The sequence below is a fragment of the Oryza glaberrima genome, chromosome 2, assembly GCF_000147395.1.
Source record: "Oryza glaberrima chromosome 2, OglaRS2, whole genome shotgun sequence".
NCBI classification, from domain to species: Eukaryota; Viridiplantae; Streptophyta; class Magnoliopsida; order Poales; family Poaceae; genus Oryza; species Oryza glaberrima.
Window position 1 is genome coordinate 14,781,810 of NC_068327.1, and position 12,771 is coordinate 14,794,580.

Genomic DNA, 12,771 nt, shown 5'->3' on the forward strand with positions numbered 1-12,771 from the left:
TCGAAGGTATTATTTGTTTATACATGATGACAAAAGCCCAGAACTGAAATTAAATCAATGGATTAGCATTCGGTAATAAGAAACTATGAGATATTTCTTATTACCGATAATTTACATTCAGTAATATGGAACTGACGGACTGGAAGGGTTATTGCTCCATGCAAATTAGAACTCTTTTCTAGCAATCTTAATATTGTGTTATCTTTCTATCTAATTTCTGCACCTGTTTATGAAGAAGTAAAATCAGTTCTTCGTTTTCTTGTTGTTAGCCTGGATGACTCTTGTGCTGTAAACATATCAGTTTAATTTAGTAGAAATGGGAGGGGGTAACCTTTCTAGTTAAAAGAAAAATCATTCACTCGCCTGATAAAAAGAAGACACAAAAATTAGCTTCAGGGATGAAAAGGAGAAGAATATTCCATGGAACACAAAATGGAGTAAGAAGTTAATTGAGACTTCAACAATAAAAGCTTCATGTACACGGTGCCAATAATTAATAAGAAAATTTCCAGATATTGAAAACAAACTCTAATGAAACATTGGTGATAAATGTACTCTCCAGTTCCATGGTCAAAAACCAGGGATTTGCCATTATCTCTGTTTATGAATTTTCCAAATATAAATCTTCGAAGATTTCTCTGAAATTTCAGAACTACCCCATGACCTTCGCACCGCATTTATTTAGATAACAATATACTATTAAAATTATAACCACATTAAGTCCAAGAACTTGTTTGTCTTATCTCGTTTGGTACCGTATCAATTTCTTCTCGATTAATCAGATATACCATGAACTAAATGAAGTATAAAGTAGGGGACAACGATTAGAAATGCAAAGCATTGTACGGTCACTCCAAGGATCCAATGCATCAGTATTCAGTGATCAATCCATATCGAAAGATTACCAATCAAATCATTAGCATAAGCATTTCATAGCAAGGACGATAATCGTGAAGAAAATTTCAATGTACACCACAAGCATGAAAAATTAGATCAAGTCGCTCTCACACACATGGCAGTGGACCTCCTCTTCCTGATGTCCACGAAAAGTAGGAAGGGAAATCAGCAAGCGGGGCAGTCAACGAAAATTAGAAATTGCCTTACCGGAACAAAACTGAAGAACCGAAATGTGGACTCGGATGAGTAGGAACTCCCTTACCAGAACCCAAATGAACCGTGGACATAGATATGGAAACAGAGTGACCGTGGTGAATGGTGATGGATGGTGCGGCACAGAAGATGTAAGGGGGCGACATTGCCGCGAGCCCACGATGGTGCAGGAACCGGCGGCGGCGGCGGCGGCGTCGGGGTCACGGAGCGAGGTCTCCTCCCTGCCCTCCTGACCTCCAGGGACCAGGGCCATCACGACCATGGTGGCACAGTGGCGCCGTCCCTGTTGTAGAGCACCACCTTCAAATCCTAAGGTGGCAGTCGACGCAGCAGCAGCTAAAGACGGGAGGGCTGAGAGGCGAGCGCCTAGGTGGCGACGGACAGGCCGGCCGGCGACGTGGCCTCTAGATCTGCTTGATTCCGCTAGCCTCTACATCACTCCACCCTTCGCCCTGTCGTCTCCACACTCGAGAGCCACCATGGCCATCATGCAGCAGCGTGCAGCGAGGACCAGTGGCCGGGGGTCATGGTGAAAGCTGTCGGTGCGCCACAACAATGACCGGCGGTCGAGACGCTTAGCGAGTGGCAACGATGATCGACCAACGCAACGAATAGCGATGGAGTGGTGCTAATAGGGAGGAGCATATACTGGAGTAATGAGGCTCATTCAGGGAGGAGGGCGTGGTGGCTGGTGGCATTGTTTGCGCCAGGAGGATGGAGCGGCAAGGATTGCGTGGGTGATGGATTAGACACGGTATAGGTGATTTCACTAGTTGGATTGCAGGGTAAACTCCTGCTTTTTATATTAGTATAGATAGAAGAATAACAAACAATTTTCTTACACAAGAATAACAAATTATTTTCTTATAGAAGAATAACAAATGACATAGTCTTCTCATCACCACAAAACAAAAAATTGAATGAAATGCACAAATGTTCTGTTCACTAAGATGAATTTACCGAACTTACTCCCCTGTATGGACATGAATGTACAATCAGAGTATGCAGACGGTATGTCTGATAAGTTGTGGCATGCATGTAGGATCAACTTTATCTACATGCTTGCCATATTTACAGTTTTAAGTCCAAATGGGAAACCAAGCTGATATGTTGTAAATGAAAGAAGTAGGACCATTCCAACGCTAGCTAGAGTATAGAAACTGCACAAAAAAATGTATGCAAAACTTCTATTAAAAAAACATATATATACCCCATTTATGGAGATGGTTATTTATAGATAGAAAATTAATCTGAGCTCTCAGAAATCACTTTGTATGAGCACCCTCATGTCCTGCCTAGCTTCAAAATATATTTATATTTGCTCCACATTCTACTCCCCTGCTTCCACCATGTTTAACATTTTCTATCACAAATAATGGAGTCAGCATTTCCTCTGATGATGTATAAAGAGTTGTCTTCATTGCCACTATTGGCATTGGACAGTACCAAACAAGTCAAAGTGATATTCTAGCATCCTTGCAAAAAAACTGATAATCTAGCATAATTGGACTTTCATCTCTCTAAAGCTATCGCATTGCAGATGACACTCTTTAGAACATGAAACAACCCTGAGAAAAAGCAAAATCAGAATTCAAATGAGTACACTTCCTTAGATGTCTGCCAGGTAGAGGATATTTTAACAGTAAGAATCATATTTGTTTCTGAAAAAGCCTCGCTGCATCTGCACATTTATGTATTTGAATTCTTTCGTACAAAAGAAAGTTAGTTACAATTTCAGATTCCTTTAAATGCCTACCATTAGGCGTCAGTTATAGGTCAGATCCCTTCACTTTCAATTATGTATTTGTTAAACTAATATATACAAATCAAATGTGGAGGCAAATAATCAAATACTTTATCCGACTACAATTTCAAGTCGATAACGGTATCACCTTCAAGCCTCATTACTGCTCATTCCTGTAGAGTTCAAACAGGAAAGAGATTTGCTTCAGGCTAGGGAACAATTCAACTTTTAAAAACTTATTCCTATAGGTTGAATAAGCCTTCATTTAGAGGGAACAATTCAACTTTTAAGAAAAATGACCTTGTGAATATACCTAGACAAAGTAAGTAGCAATCTGCATTTGTCATGTAAGATGCTCATATAAATAGTAAGAATTCATTAATAACAAGAGCAAACCAAGCAATAACTTAACCGGCGCATAAATGAAGGAATTACATCAAACCTGAGGTACGAAGCCAAAGATGTGGACCAAGTAAACAAATTGAGGTTGGTTAGGAAAGATGACCTATGTTGATGGCAGACTCCGAATTAAGCTCGGCGATGCAAGCTCATGATTGAGGCAGTGCATGCTCTCGCTGACATCCGGCTGCTCTAGCTTCCACTTTGCCGCTGATTGCAAGCACATCGGTCGCGACCTCGGCTGGCCAGGCCACCTCTTCCTTCTCATGACAGGGCATTTGATTTGATTGCAAGTCCATTTGCACCAACAGCAAGAAGCCTGAGTGGAAGGAAAATAAACAAGTCCAATCTGTATAAGTACGTAGTGATTTATTGATTTATGGTGCAATTACTCAGCATTTTTGTGCCCAATTTTACACTCTGCAGAACAATTCATCTGTATTTTGGCTCAGGGGAAAATAGACGTTATACTCCAGTAGTTAAATAGAAAATAGAAAGCATGACAAAAAGATCTTATTTGAATGCCCAGTGCTTGCATATCCAAAAATACGTCAATTTTCTCCTGTACTTGTGCCTTGATCAGAACAATACAAATTTCCTTGCAGTGGGATTCTATCAAGCACATTGGTACATTAATGAACATGTTGCCCGAGGATATGTTTTTCCATGAATCTCAGGCCTTTAATACCTCATAACTCTTCCCTGTCCATGTAGTAGTTATGTCGATGTCCTGAAAGAGTCAGGAGATGATCATGTTTGCTATATATTTTACTCAACAACAGTTGAAAATATGGTGAAATCATCTGAAAACATTTCAAACATCTCTTGTTGCACAACTTTTCATTGACTGAACAGATTACCGAGTGAAGAAATATTACCTCATAGGACAATATGAAATACCTGTACCATTTCCATTTTCCCTGTACATCTACAAAAAGCGTTCCATTCTTTGATTAAAATACTTGATAGGCTTGCCACTGGCATGAAATCGATGCTATTACCAAAAATAGTATAAAAAAATATTGAAACACTTTTGCTTGAATTATGGAATTATGAAAATTCCAGAGGTAGAGCAGTGCGACACAGAAAAATAACTATGGGATAAAAGAAAAAATAATCTGCCATGGAGCCAAAAAGCTTCCAATGATGTTTGGAATCGAGAGCTGTTGATTTTGATGAAAAAAAACATATTATCTTCTAACGAAGTGTATTGTCGATTACCAACTTTGAGACACGAATTAGGATAACTTAATTTCTTCTAATCACTTTAATATTATTCTTATGAAATCTAAAGATGACTTAGAAAATGGTCCAACCTCCAAACCAGGAGAGCAACGGCACCCTGCAATTGGATTAAAAAACAAATGAGATTTTCAAGGGAAGCTACGAACCGCTGCATCTCAAGACTAAGATGGAAGTGAATCACATATCTTAACTTCACATTTAGAATTGGAAGAAAAAGGAGCATGTGCAGCCTAGTTACGCGTTGCTGACAGAAATGAAGACTTCAGCCATCTTATTACAGATCTTTTTTTTTCAAGTCAGCAGAATCTTTCTATATTACAAAATTTGAAATAAACCAATTATAATGCTTAGAGGATTAAATGTGCAAACAACAAACTAATGCGTGATTAACCAAACGAATCACGAACAAGCCATAAATCAAATATCGAAGAGCGAAAGAGTAAACCAGGATAAAAGGAGAGGAGCAAGTAGGTAATTGGATCAGACCTGATTCCGCATGGCATGGCTGTAGATCGGACCTGATTCAGCATGGCATGGCTGTAGATCTGAAGAAATGCTCCGTGAGTTAGGGAGATGGAGGCACCAGCAGCAGGCAAGTGGCATGGTTGTGACATCACCTGTGTAGCCTATACACCGTTGCTGCTGGTCTTGGAGGAAACCTACCTTTCATGTCGCAGGGCCGAACATTGGCGGTGTGTTAGGAACTCCAACCTCTGATCTCAATTCCACTCAAATATGCAAGCATCCAATACAATAGCAACCATACTCCAGTAAATAGAGGTGGAAGGAGGATGAACTAAGGGATACAAGTGGTGGAAGATGGAGAAGATAGAGGGAGAAGGAAGGTAGGGAGGAAGGAAATCGACAAGGTGCCAACTGGCCACCAGGTCGCCGCCGCCGTCGCCGTTCGCCAATTGATCTTGCGATAGCCCCTGAAAGTGCAGCTTTGCTGTTTTGTAGTTCTCCTCCTTGTCTTGGTTGGGCTAGGCTTAGAAGGCCACTAAACTGGCCCACATTGCAGCCCACAAGAGTTCCTAACAATCCCCATTTCTTAAAATTCGGCTTGTCCCCAAATCGATGACCTTAATTGTGGAAACTTCACCAACGGATATGTTTGATGCAATGATTTATACTTGATTTCCTCTATGAATGCTTCTCTTGTAATGTAGCCAATGTGACAAGAAGAACGCCCAGCCAATGTCACACGAGAGCCGCCTGGATCCCATGGTATACTCAAGGAATTAATGATCACCAATTTTGCTGAACCATATTGCTTCAAAAGTTGCAGGACCCGATCAACTTTCACGTCCCTGATAACATCCAGTGCACACCAACAAAGTCCACAATCTTTTCGCCCTTTCAATACAATGCTTCTACTTGAAAAATCTCTAGTCCACCTGTTGTTTCCATCCTCCTGTACATCAACATGCTTCAGTTTTGGCCAAAGGATAGAATCTCATACCGATATGTCCTTAGCCTCATCAATCACCCTTCTTTCCTTCGCAGTACCGATATGATACACATGGCTGACCTGACCCTTGTGAAGAACCACCTCAAAAGCTTCAGCAACATCATCACAATACAAATAGTTTCTGACATTTGAGCCATTACCATGAATTGGCAGGGGCAATCCTCTCATGGTCAAAGGAATCAATCTGGCAATGAGCTTCTCATGCAATTGATTTGTCCCATATACGTTGTTGCCTTGAGTTGTAATCATAGCAAGATGAAATGTTGTTGTGATTATAGCAGCACACATGATCAGGATCAAGTAGTTGCAGCCCACTGCAATTAGACCATTTAGCATTCCCTGTGTAACTTTTTCTTCATCACCCACATAATGGAAATGTTCCAAGATAAGTGAAACGACCCACATATTCCACAACAAGAGTAGAATATAAGTCTATAGCATATATCTTCATAAACATCGTTTACTCAGAGATATGCACATCAGAGTAGCATAGCAGAAACATCGCATTGGTTCCGGTTATTACAGTACCATAGATACAGCTCAAGACAAGCCTCGAGCGATAACAGCAAAATAATATACAAACCCCAAAAACTCAGCACATATATAGCACACAAGAAAATTCACAAGTGCTGCTACAGATATTACTACTACTCATATTAATGTTATTGCTACTACTACAAATACTACCGCTGCCACAGCTACTACCATCACCACTACAGCAACTATATGATCCATGCATATTATACACTAATTATCATAGTCAATCTCAGCATCATCGTAGAGTCCTTCCTGGTTGTCATCCATAACGCGAGTTCCTTCACTTCCAGCCATATATTCTTGTTCAACAGATTCTAATGATTCAACATCTATATACAAGGAATTAACATAGGGGATGAGTACAAATGGTACTCAACAAGCCCATCAATAGCAAGAAAATGTGTGAATGCAACTATCTCTAGAATTCAAGATTCTTCAAAGAATTCATAATGTTTTTGACAAATATTTGTTGCAAAAATTCAAATTTTAATTATAAAACACTACTGCATATAAAGTACCACAGGGTAGAATCTCCGATAGATCCCTTTCCTACCGCGTTCGCAGTTTCTACCCGAAACAGGGAGTGACATATCACAATTCATACACTCTGTAGAGGTGTGTCGCTATACCCATAGACGCCTTAAACCTTTTAATGCCCATGCCCGTCGGTGCTTAAAGCACACTTCATGGTGTATGCCGGCAAGGCTAAGGTCACAAGCTTTTCATCAATCCCATCTGTCAATTATCTCTGCGGGTGATTCCCACAACAACGGCGAATCATCGGATCCCGCAACAATGGCGATCCACATCATCTAATCGGATTCCACAACAACGGCAACCCTCATCGCTAGCCCACGCTCACGGGATTCGCGGAAGTCCTTAAGCCCGCAGGATAAAGCCATTAAGAAAGAACTACTAAGCCAGCCTGTCCCATTCCAGGTCATATGGTCGACACGATCGCTACGGCGCTTGCATACCTTACAGCAGTTGTTAATTAACCTTATGATGTTAAGCATATACAGCTGAACTACACAACAACCAAGTTCAGACTGCCAATTATTAAGATCACCAAAGAACTGATCCACAGATCCACATGCACAATATTAACATTCAGAAATAAATTTCTGGTTTTCTATGCAATGGTGAGAGTTATATAGGTTGCAAATATTTGAAATAACTAAGCAATATGATCAAGAGATGGACTTGCCTGGATAGAAAACACCACGAATACCCTCAGATTCAGTCGAAATGAATGATTCCTCGGGAACTCGAACTTCTGAAAAAAATACGGAAGTCCGAATAAGGACATATTCCGAACGCATAAATTTACCGCATGCAATGCATATGAATGATGTATTATGAATGGCAAATATAATGATCAGGTACTGTTATATAAATTTATTTTGCTCTGCTCAGATTTTATTTTAGCACTAATGTCAAAAATTTAGAATCATCAATTTGTATGCTATATAAACTTGCTCACATTCTATTCTAAATCTAAATCTAATTTCCTGGAGACTATATATGATTAATTTAGTCTAGCCCACAAAACCAAAGCCCAACCAGCCCACTTTCTTTCTTCTCATCTTCTTCTCTCGCTATCTCCTTCTCTCCCTCACGCCTTCTCTCCTGTGCCGCCATCCCCAAGCAGCGCCGCCAACACCGACGCTCTCCCTCAGGCCGGCTGCCACGCCCCACTCCGGCGATCTCCCTAGCAGCTGCCCCTGCAGTGATTTGATCCCCCTAGTTCCCACAAACTCATATCCTGCTTTACCTCCATCCTCTACTACCACCTCTCCTCTCTCAAGGAATCTGAGCATTGTTGTCCTCCATGGCTATTGGTACTCAACTCCTGTGATGGTCGCCGTGGAGACGGCCAATGCCTCAAATGGCAACTCTGCCGGCCACAACCCTCACCAGTAACTCCATATCCCTTTTCCCCCTTCTATTTTTCTTTTCTATTTCTCATAATGTCCCACAATAGAAAAATTGGTTAGATGTGTGCCACTGTAACCTTGTAATGCAAATAATATGGTCTCTAGATTCTTGATTTGTAAAATAATCTGACTTCTAATCATGATTATATGCCATGGATGATGCTCTTAATCTAGTTTACCTCTTTGTTGCTTATTCAGTGGTTGTGAAAATATATGGTTGAACTCCTCTTTTTCTACTGCAGCTTCTATTGGTTGGTTGATTCTACTGAATCAGCGTCTCCTCCTTGAGCTGGGGTACCTGCTCCTAATGGAGCTGGAGCCCCTGCTCCACCTAATGTTGGGTGAGTTTGCCCTCTTGTATTTTTCTTTTCTTCTCCACTCTCTGGTTATGGTGGTTCTTCTTGCTAACTGGTTTTGGTCTCTACGAGGAAAACGAGGCTCGGTCAGGATGGAGTTCACACTGATATAGTTTTTGTCACATGGACATGGTTGACTACTAGGTGACTCACCTACTAAGGTTTTACTAGTGGTCTCCCTATTTGACACCTAAGCATGGTTTATTCGGTGGAGGCTCAGCATAATTTTTCACAGATTTGCAATTAAATAAAAATCTAGTGAAAAGTATGATATTTGTAACTTTTGCATTATAGTACCATAGACTTTAAAAATATGGAGATTACTTTGAATTTAGGGACTGATTTTCAATTGCCCAAAAACTCAGAGTTTACCTAAGAAATAAATAGTTTTGGAAAGTACTAAGAGATGGCTAATGTTACAAATTTTGTGCCCCAAAATGGTTTGGTTGCAAAATATGTGACATCAAGCAACTCTAAATTTTCTCTTTTGCCTAAATCTTATATTTGAAATCTCCTAAAGCAATTAGGTGTGGTCACAGATCACACCAACATTTTTATTTAATTTTCACTATTTCTATTTTAGATGAATAAAGTATGAGATGCATTTGATGTATGCAACAACACTGTATAATGTATATGTGAAGAATAAAGAATTTACTTATGTGTCTAATTTGTGTTTCAACTGTGATATATGCATATGAATCGATCCTCTAACGCAAAAAAAAAAAAATCCAAGCCAATCGTGTGACACAACTAGTCGTTCAGCTCAACACAGTGAGCTCAACTAGGTTGCCAACAGCGCGGCGAAGCAAATTAAAATTTTAGGGTCATTACAATAAGTAATGCCACCAAGGTATCCTTCTGAGATCCATCAATTTTTTTATGATTTAAATCTCCTTTAGGTGCACAAGATAATGCAACAGAAAGTGCTTCGTTTCTTATGCAATTTGCACTGCAAAGATCATCTCCCATAGAACATTCACAATCAAGTGCTGACCATGGAACTTTCAGTTCAGTCCACCTCCCGCCTATGCTACATTGACTTGATTGTGGGTCAGGCCACAGTTTTAGCTCTACTATCCTCAACCATGAGTTTGCCACCAGCCAAAGCATTATGGTTCCAATTTGAGTCGATGGTGGCCAAGGTGGCATCAAACATAATCTTGTTCTAAAATAGTTGAAGTCTAGCCAGGGCACATGCCACAACTCCCATATTCCATTAACTTGATAAACTGAGTTAGGAGGCGACCAAGGGTTTCGCTTGCACTGCTCCAATAACTATTGCCACATAACATGTCTCCTTACAGGCAGCAACTCACTGGCACCTTTGTCAAAGAATAGCATTGAACACCCTGTAGGCATCACTATGACCAAGTCCATTTCAGCGATCTTCCTTGGTGAGCTGACTTCAATTGTTGCATCAGGTGCAAAAACGCCTTTAGTCATGTCCACTAAGGTCTGGAACGTGACCATGGTTTGGTTGTCGCCACTATTGGAGCCAAGGTCCAACATCAAACACTTGGCGTGCGTCACCTTGGGGTGGTCAAGATTGTTGATGTAAGTGGCACCGATTGCGTTCCCAGCAGCTACCAACTCCATAGAGGCCACGGCAGTGGTGGCGGACGTAACCACTACAGCCACAGTGAGATCAGGCTCAACGGTAGGACCGGAGCATTTCGTCGAACACATGGTGGGCGTGACCTCGAGTGAGTCCTTTGTGACGACGCAGGGGGCGTGGCCCTTGTCCTTGTTGTCTCCTAGCTCCCAGGCAACTGTTGGAGCAGTATCCTCACTAATGGGACTTGAGTTCGCCGTCGCCCAAGTGAGGTTGTTGTTGGGGCATTCTGTCAAACACTTGGTACGCGCTGGAGTAGGTGGTGCCATGGGTGCTGTAGGTGATGTAGCCTTGAGGACAGCGGTGGTTGCCCTGATGGATGCAATTGTCTCCTCGGCAGCCTTGCTCCTACGAGCCTCTACCTCCTCTAGCTTTTGTAGTATTTGATTGAACTCCTCTTGTCTACGGTTGGCCTCCATCAACTCAAACCTCTCAAGAATCCGATCTAAAGCTTCGTCCATGAATATTCCTTCCTTGTTCATGGTGGACTTGATGGGAACGGGCTCTGCTATCCTTTCATCATCCTTGAACACCTTATGTTGGCTTGTCATTCTGTCGAACAGGTTGTGTGCGCTAGATTCTTGAACACCTCCCTTGCCCAATTCTTCTTCCACCTTGCACTGCTGTCTTCCCAAGACCTCAATGACAAGAAATCCCACGAACCGAGCAGCTCTGCTACCAATTTGTTAGGAACCCCAACCTCTGATCTCAATTCCACTCAAATATGCAAGCATCCAATACAATAGCAACCATACTCCAATAAATAGAGGTGGAAGGAGGATGAACTAAGGGGATACAAGTGGTGGAAGATGGAGAAGATAGAGGGAGAAGGAAGGTAGGGAGGAAGGAAATCGACAAGGTGCCAACCGGCCACCAGGTCGCCGCCGCCGTCGCCGTTTGCCAATTGATCTTGTGATAGCCCCTGAAAGTGCAGCTTTGTTGTTTTGTAGTTCTCCTCCTTGTCTTGGTTGGGCTAGGCTTAGAAGGCCACTGAATTGGCCCACATTGCAGCCCACAAGAGTTCCTAACACGGTGCCACCTTCTCCATTGTCCCCTACTACCACCGCGGTCTCCCCCTCTTAACTCTTTCCCATTCCCAAACGCGCCACTGTCTCTCCCTTCCCCCATCCCATTTGGACACCGGTTTGAGGGCAGCGACGGTGATGCCAAGGTCTCCCTCGGTGGAGTAGGCAGCGGGGAGGAGGAGGTGCTGTTGCTCGATGGCTGGGCCGTGGTGCGTGATGCGGTGGCTGGGAAGAGCAAGCGCTACGGTGGGGACGACGATAATTTTGCAGAATTCTCCAGCGGGGCCAGCGGTGGAGTGTGGCGACGGCGGCGGTGGCGGCGGAAGACCTCGGCTCCGTCTCCGGCGGGGCCAGTGGTGGAGTGGAGTGGTGGTGGGGAGACGTGAGGAGGAGAGAATAGCGCGGAGGCGGAGTCTTCGCGTGGTGGCGAGAGCGCGGGCGAAAATCGCGGTGGATGGATAGGGGAGTGAAATCGCGGTCATTGCGGGAGGGTGAAATCCTGTGGACGATAGGGATTAGAGCGATGCGGATAAACGGTAGGGATTTCACCTGTTGATTTTACCTATCGGATTGGAAGAAGATAACTATTCCTTTTTATATTAGTATAGATTGTTGGTGGTCCATTTCATTTTTCAAGCGTGCAGTGGAAACCGTCTAATCTGAGGGCACTCACAGTGCAAGCACCGGAGCCCGTGTCTTAGCCCCAAAAAAAGACCCAAAGACACTCTTTCCCACAGTGCAAGGATTCTATTTTACGTGACCTAATTGAATGGAGATACTATGGAAGGAAAAGAATCCCACAATGGGCGTTACCCTACGCGCGTGGGACACGGGAGCCGAACGCAATTTATTTCCTCACCTACCCTTCTCTCCTCACCGCTCCTCCTCCTTCTCTCCTTCTACCGCCACGCCTCCTTCGTCTCGCTTCCCATGCCGCTCCTCCTCCCGGTCCGCCGCCGCGCCTCCTCGCCTCCCACGCCGTGGCGGCACGCCGGGGACGCCTCGCGCTCCTCCCCCACCTCCCCTCGCGCCTTCGCTCCTTGTCCGCGAGCTCAAGAAGCTCGCAGGAAGCCATGGCGAGTCTCGCATCCGGCCTCCCATGGATGACGTCGTCACCGACGCGTCGCGGCTTCTTCCCGGACGACCTCGACAACTTCACCGCTCCATCGACGCATCGCGGCTTCTCCCCCGCGACGCCTCCTCATCTCCCCCACCAGGGCAGCGCGGAGGCAGGGAGGGGTCGGCGTGGCCAGGGGCGTGGCGGCGCTAGCCCCGCCCTGGAGCGTGGTGGACGGGCTCGGCGTCGACCTGGCCAAGGCGGAGCTCGGCGTC

The 12,771-nt window shown here is 43.6% G+C and overlaps 1 protein-coding gene and 1 pseudogene across 3 annotated transcripts; both read right to left on the reverse strand.

Annotated features, from left to right (window-relative positions):
• Positions 1-901: 901 nt before the first annotated feature.
• On the reverse strand, positions 902-1,600 carry LOC127761298 (uncharacterized; annotated as a pseudogene).
• LOC127761299 (uncharacterized) lies at positions 902-5,416 on the reverse strand. Of its 3 annotated transcripts, none has more exons than XM_052285571.1 (6): positions 5,162-5,416; positions 4,985-5,043; positions 4,570-4,595; positions 4,132-4,181; positions 3,942-3,983; positions 902-3,572 (listed from the first exon to the last, which is right to left on the reverse strand). In XM_052285571.1, exons 2-6 carry the CDS (start codon positions 5,026-5,028, stop codon positions 3,360-3,362), a joined length of 375 nt encoding a protein of 124 aa, XP_052141531.1. In that variant the 5' UTR covers positions 5,029-5,043; positions 5,162-5,416; the 3' UTR covers positions 902-3,359. The 3 variants fall into 3 exon arrangements, with proteins under 3 accessions (XP_052141531.1, XP_052141530.1, XP_052141532.1); XM_052285570.1 differs by having other exon boundaries at positions 5,116-5,416; XM_052285572.1 differs by having other exon boundaries at positions 4,154-4,181; positions 4,985-5,416.
• Between the last annotated feature and the right edge of the window lie 7,355 nt (positions 5,417-12,771).

What these genes read in the sequence shown, in the direction of transcription:
- LOC127761299 (XM_052285572.1), bottom strand. Translation starts at nt 5,101, where the DNA reads ATGCCACTTGCCTGCTGCTGGTGCCTCCATCTCCCTAACTCACGGAGC. An exon ending in GTTGCTCTCCTGGTTTGGAG is followed by an intron (nt 4,182 to 4,569) that starts GTTGGACCATTT and finishes CGCTTTTTGTAG; the next exon opens with ATGTACAGGGAAAATGGAAA. An exon ending in GGACAGGGAAGAGTTATGAG is followed by an intron (nt 3,573 to 3,941) that starts GTATTAAAGGCC and finishes CCTTCCACTCAG; the next exon opens with GCTTCTTGCTGTTGGTGCAA.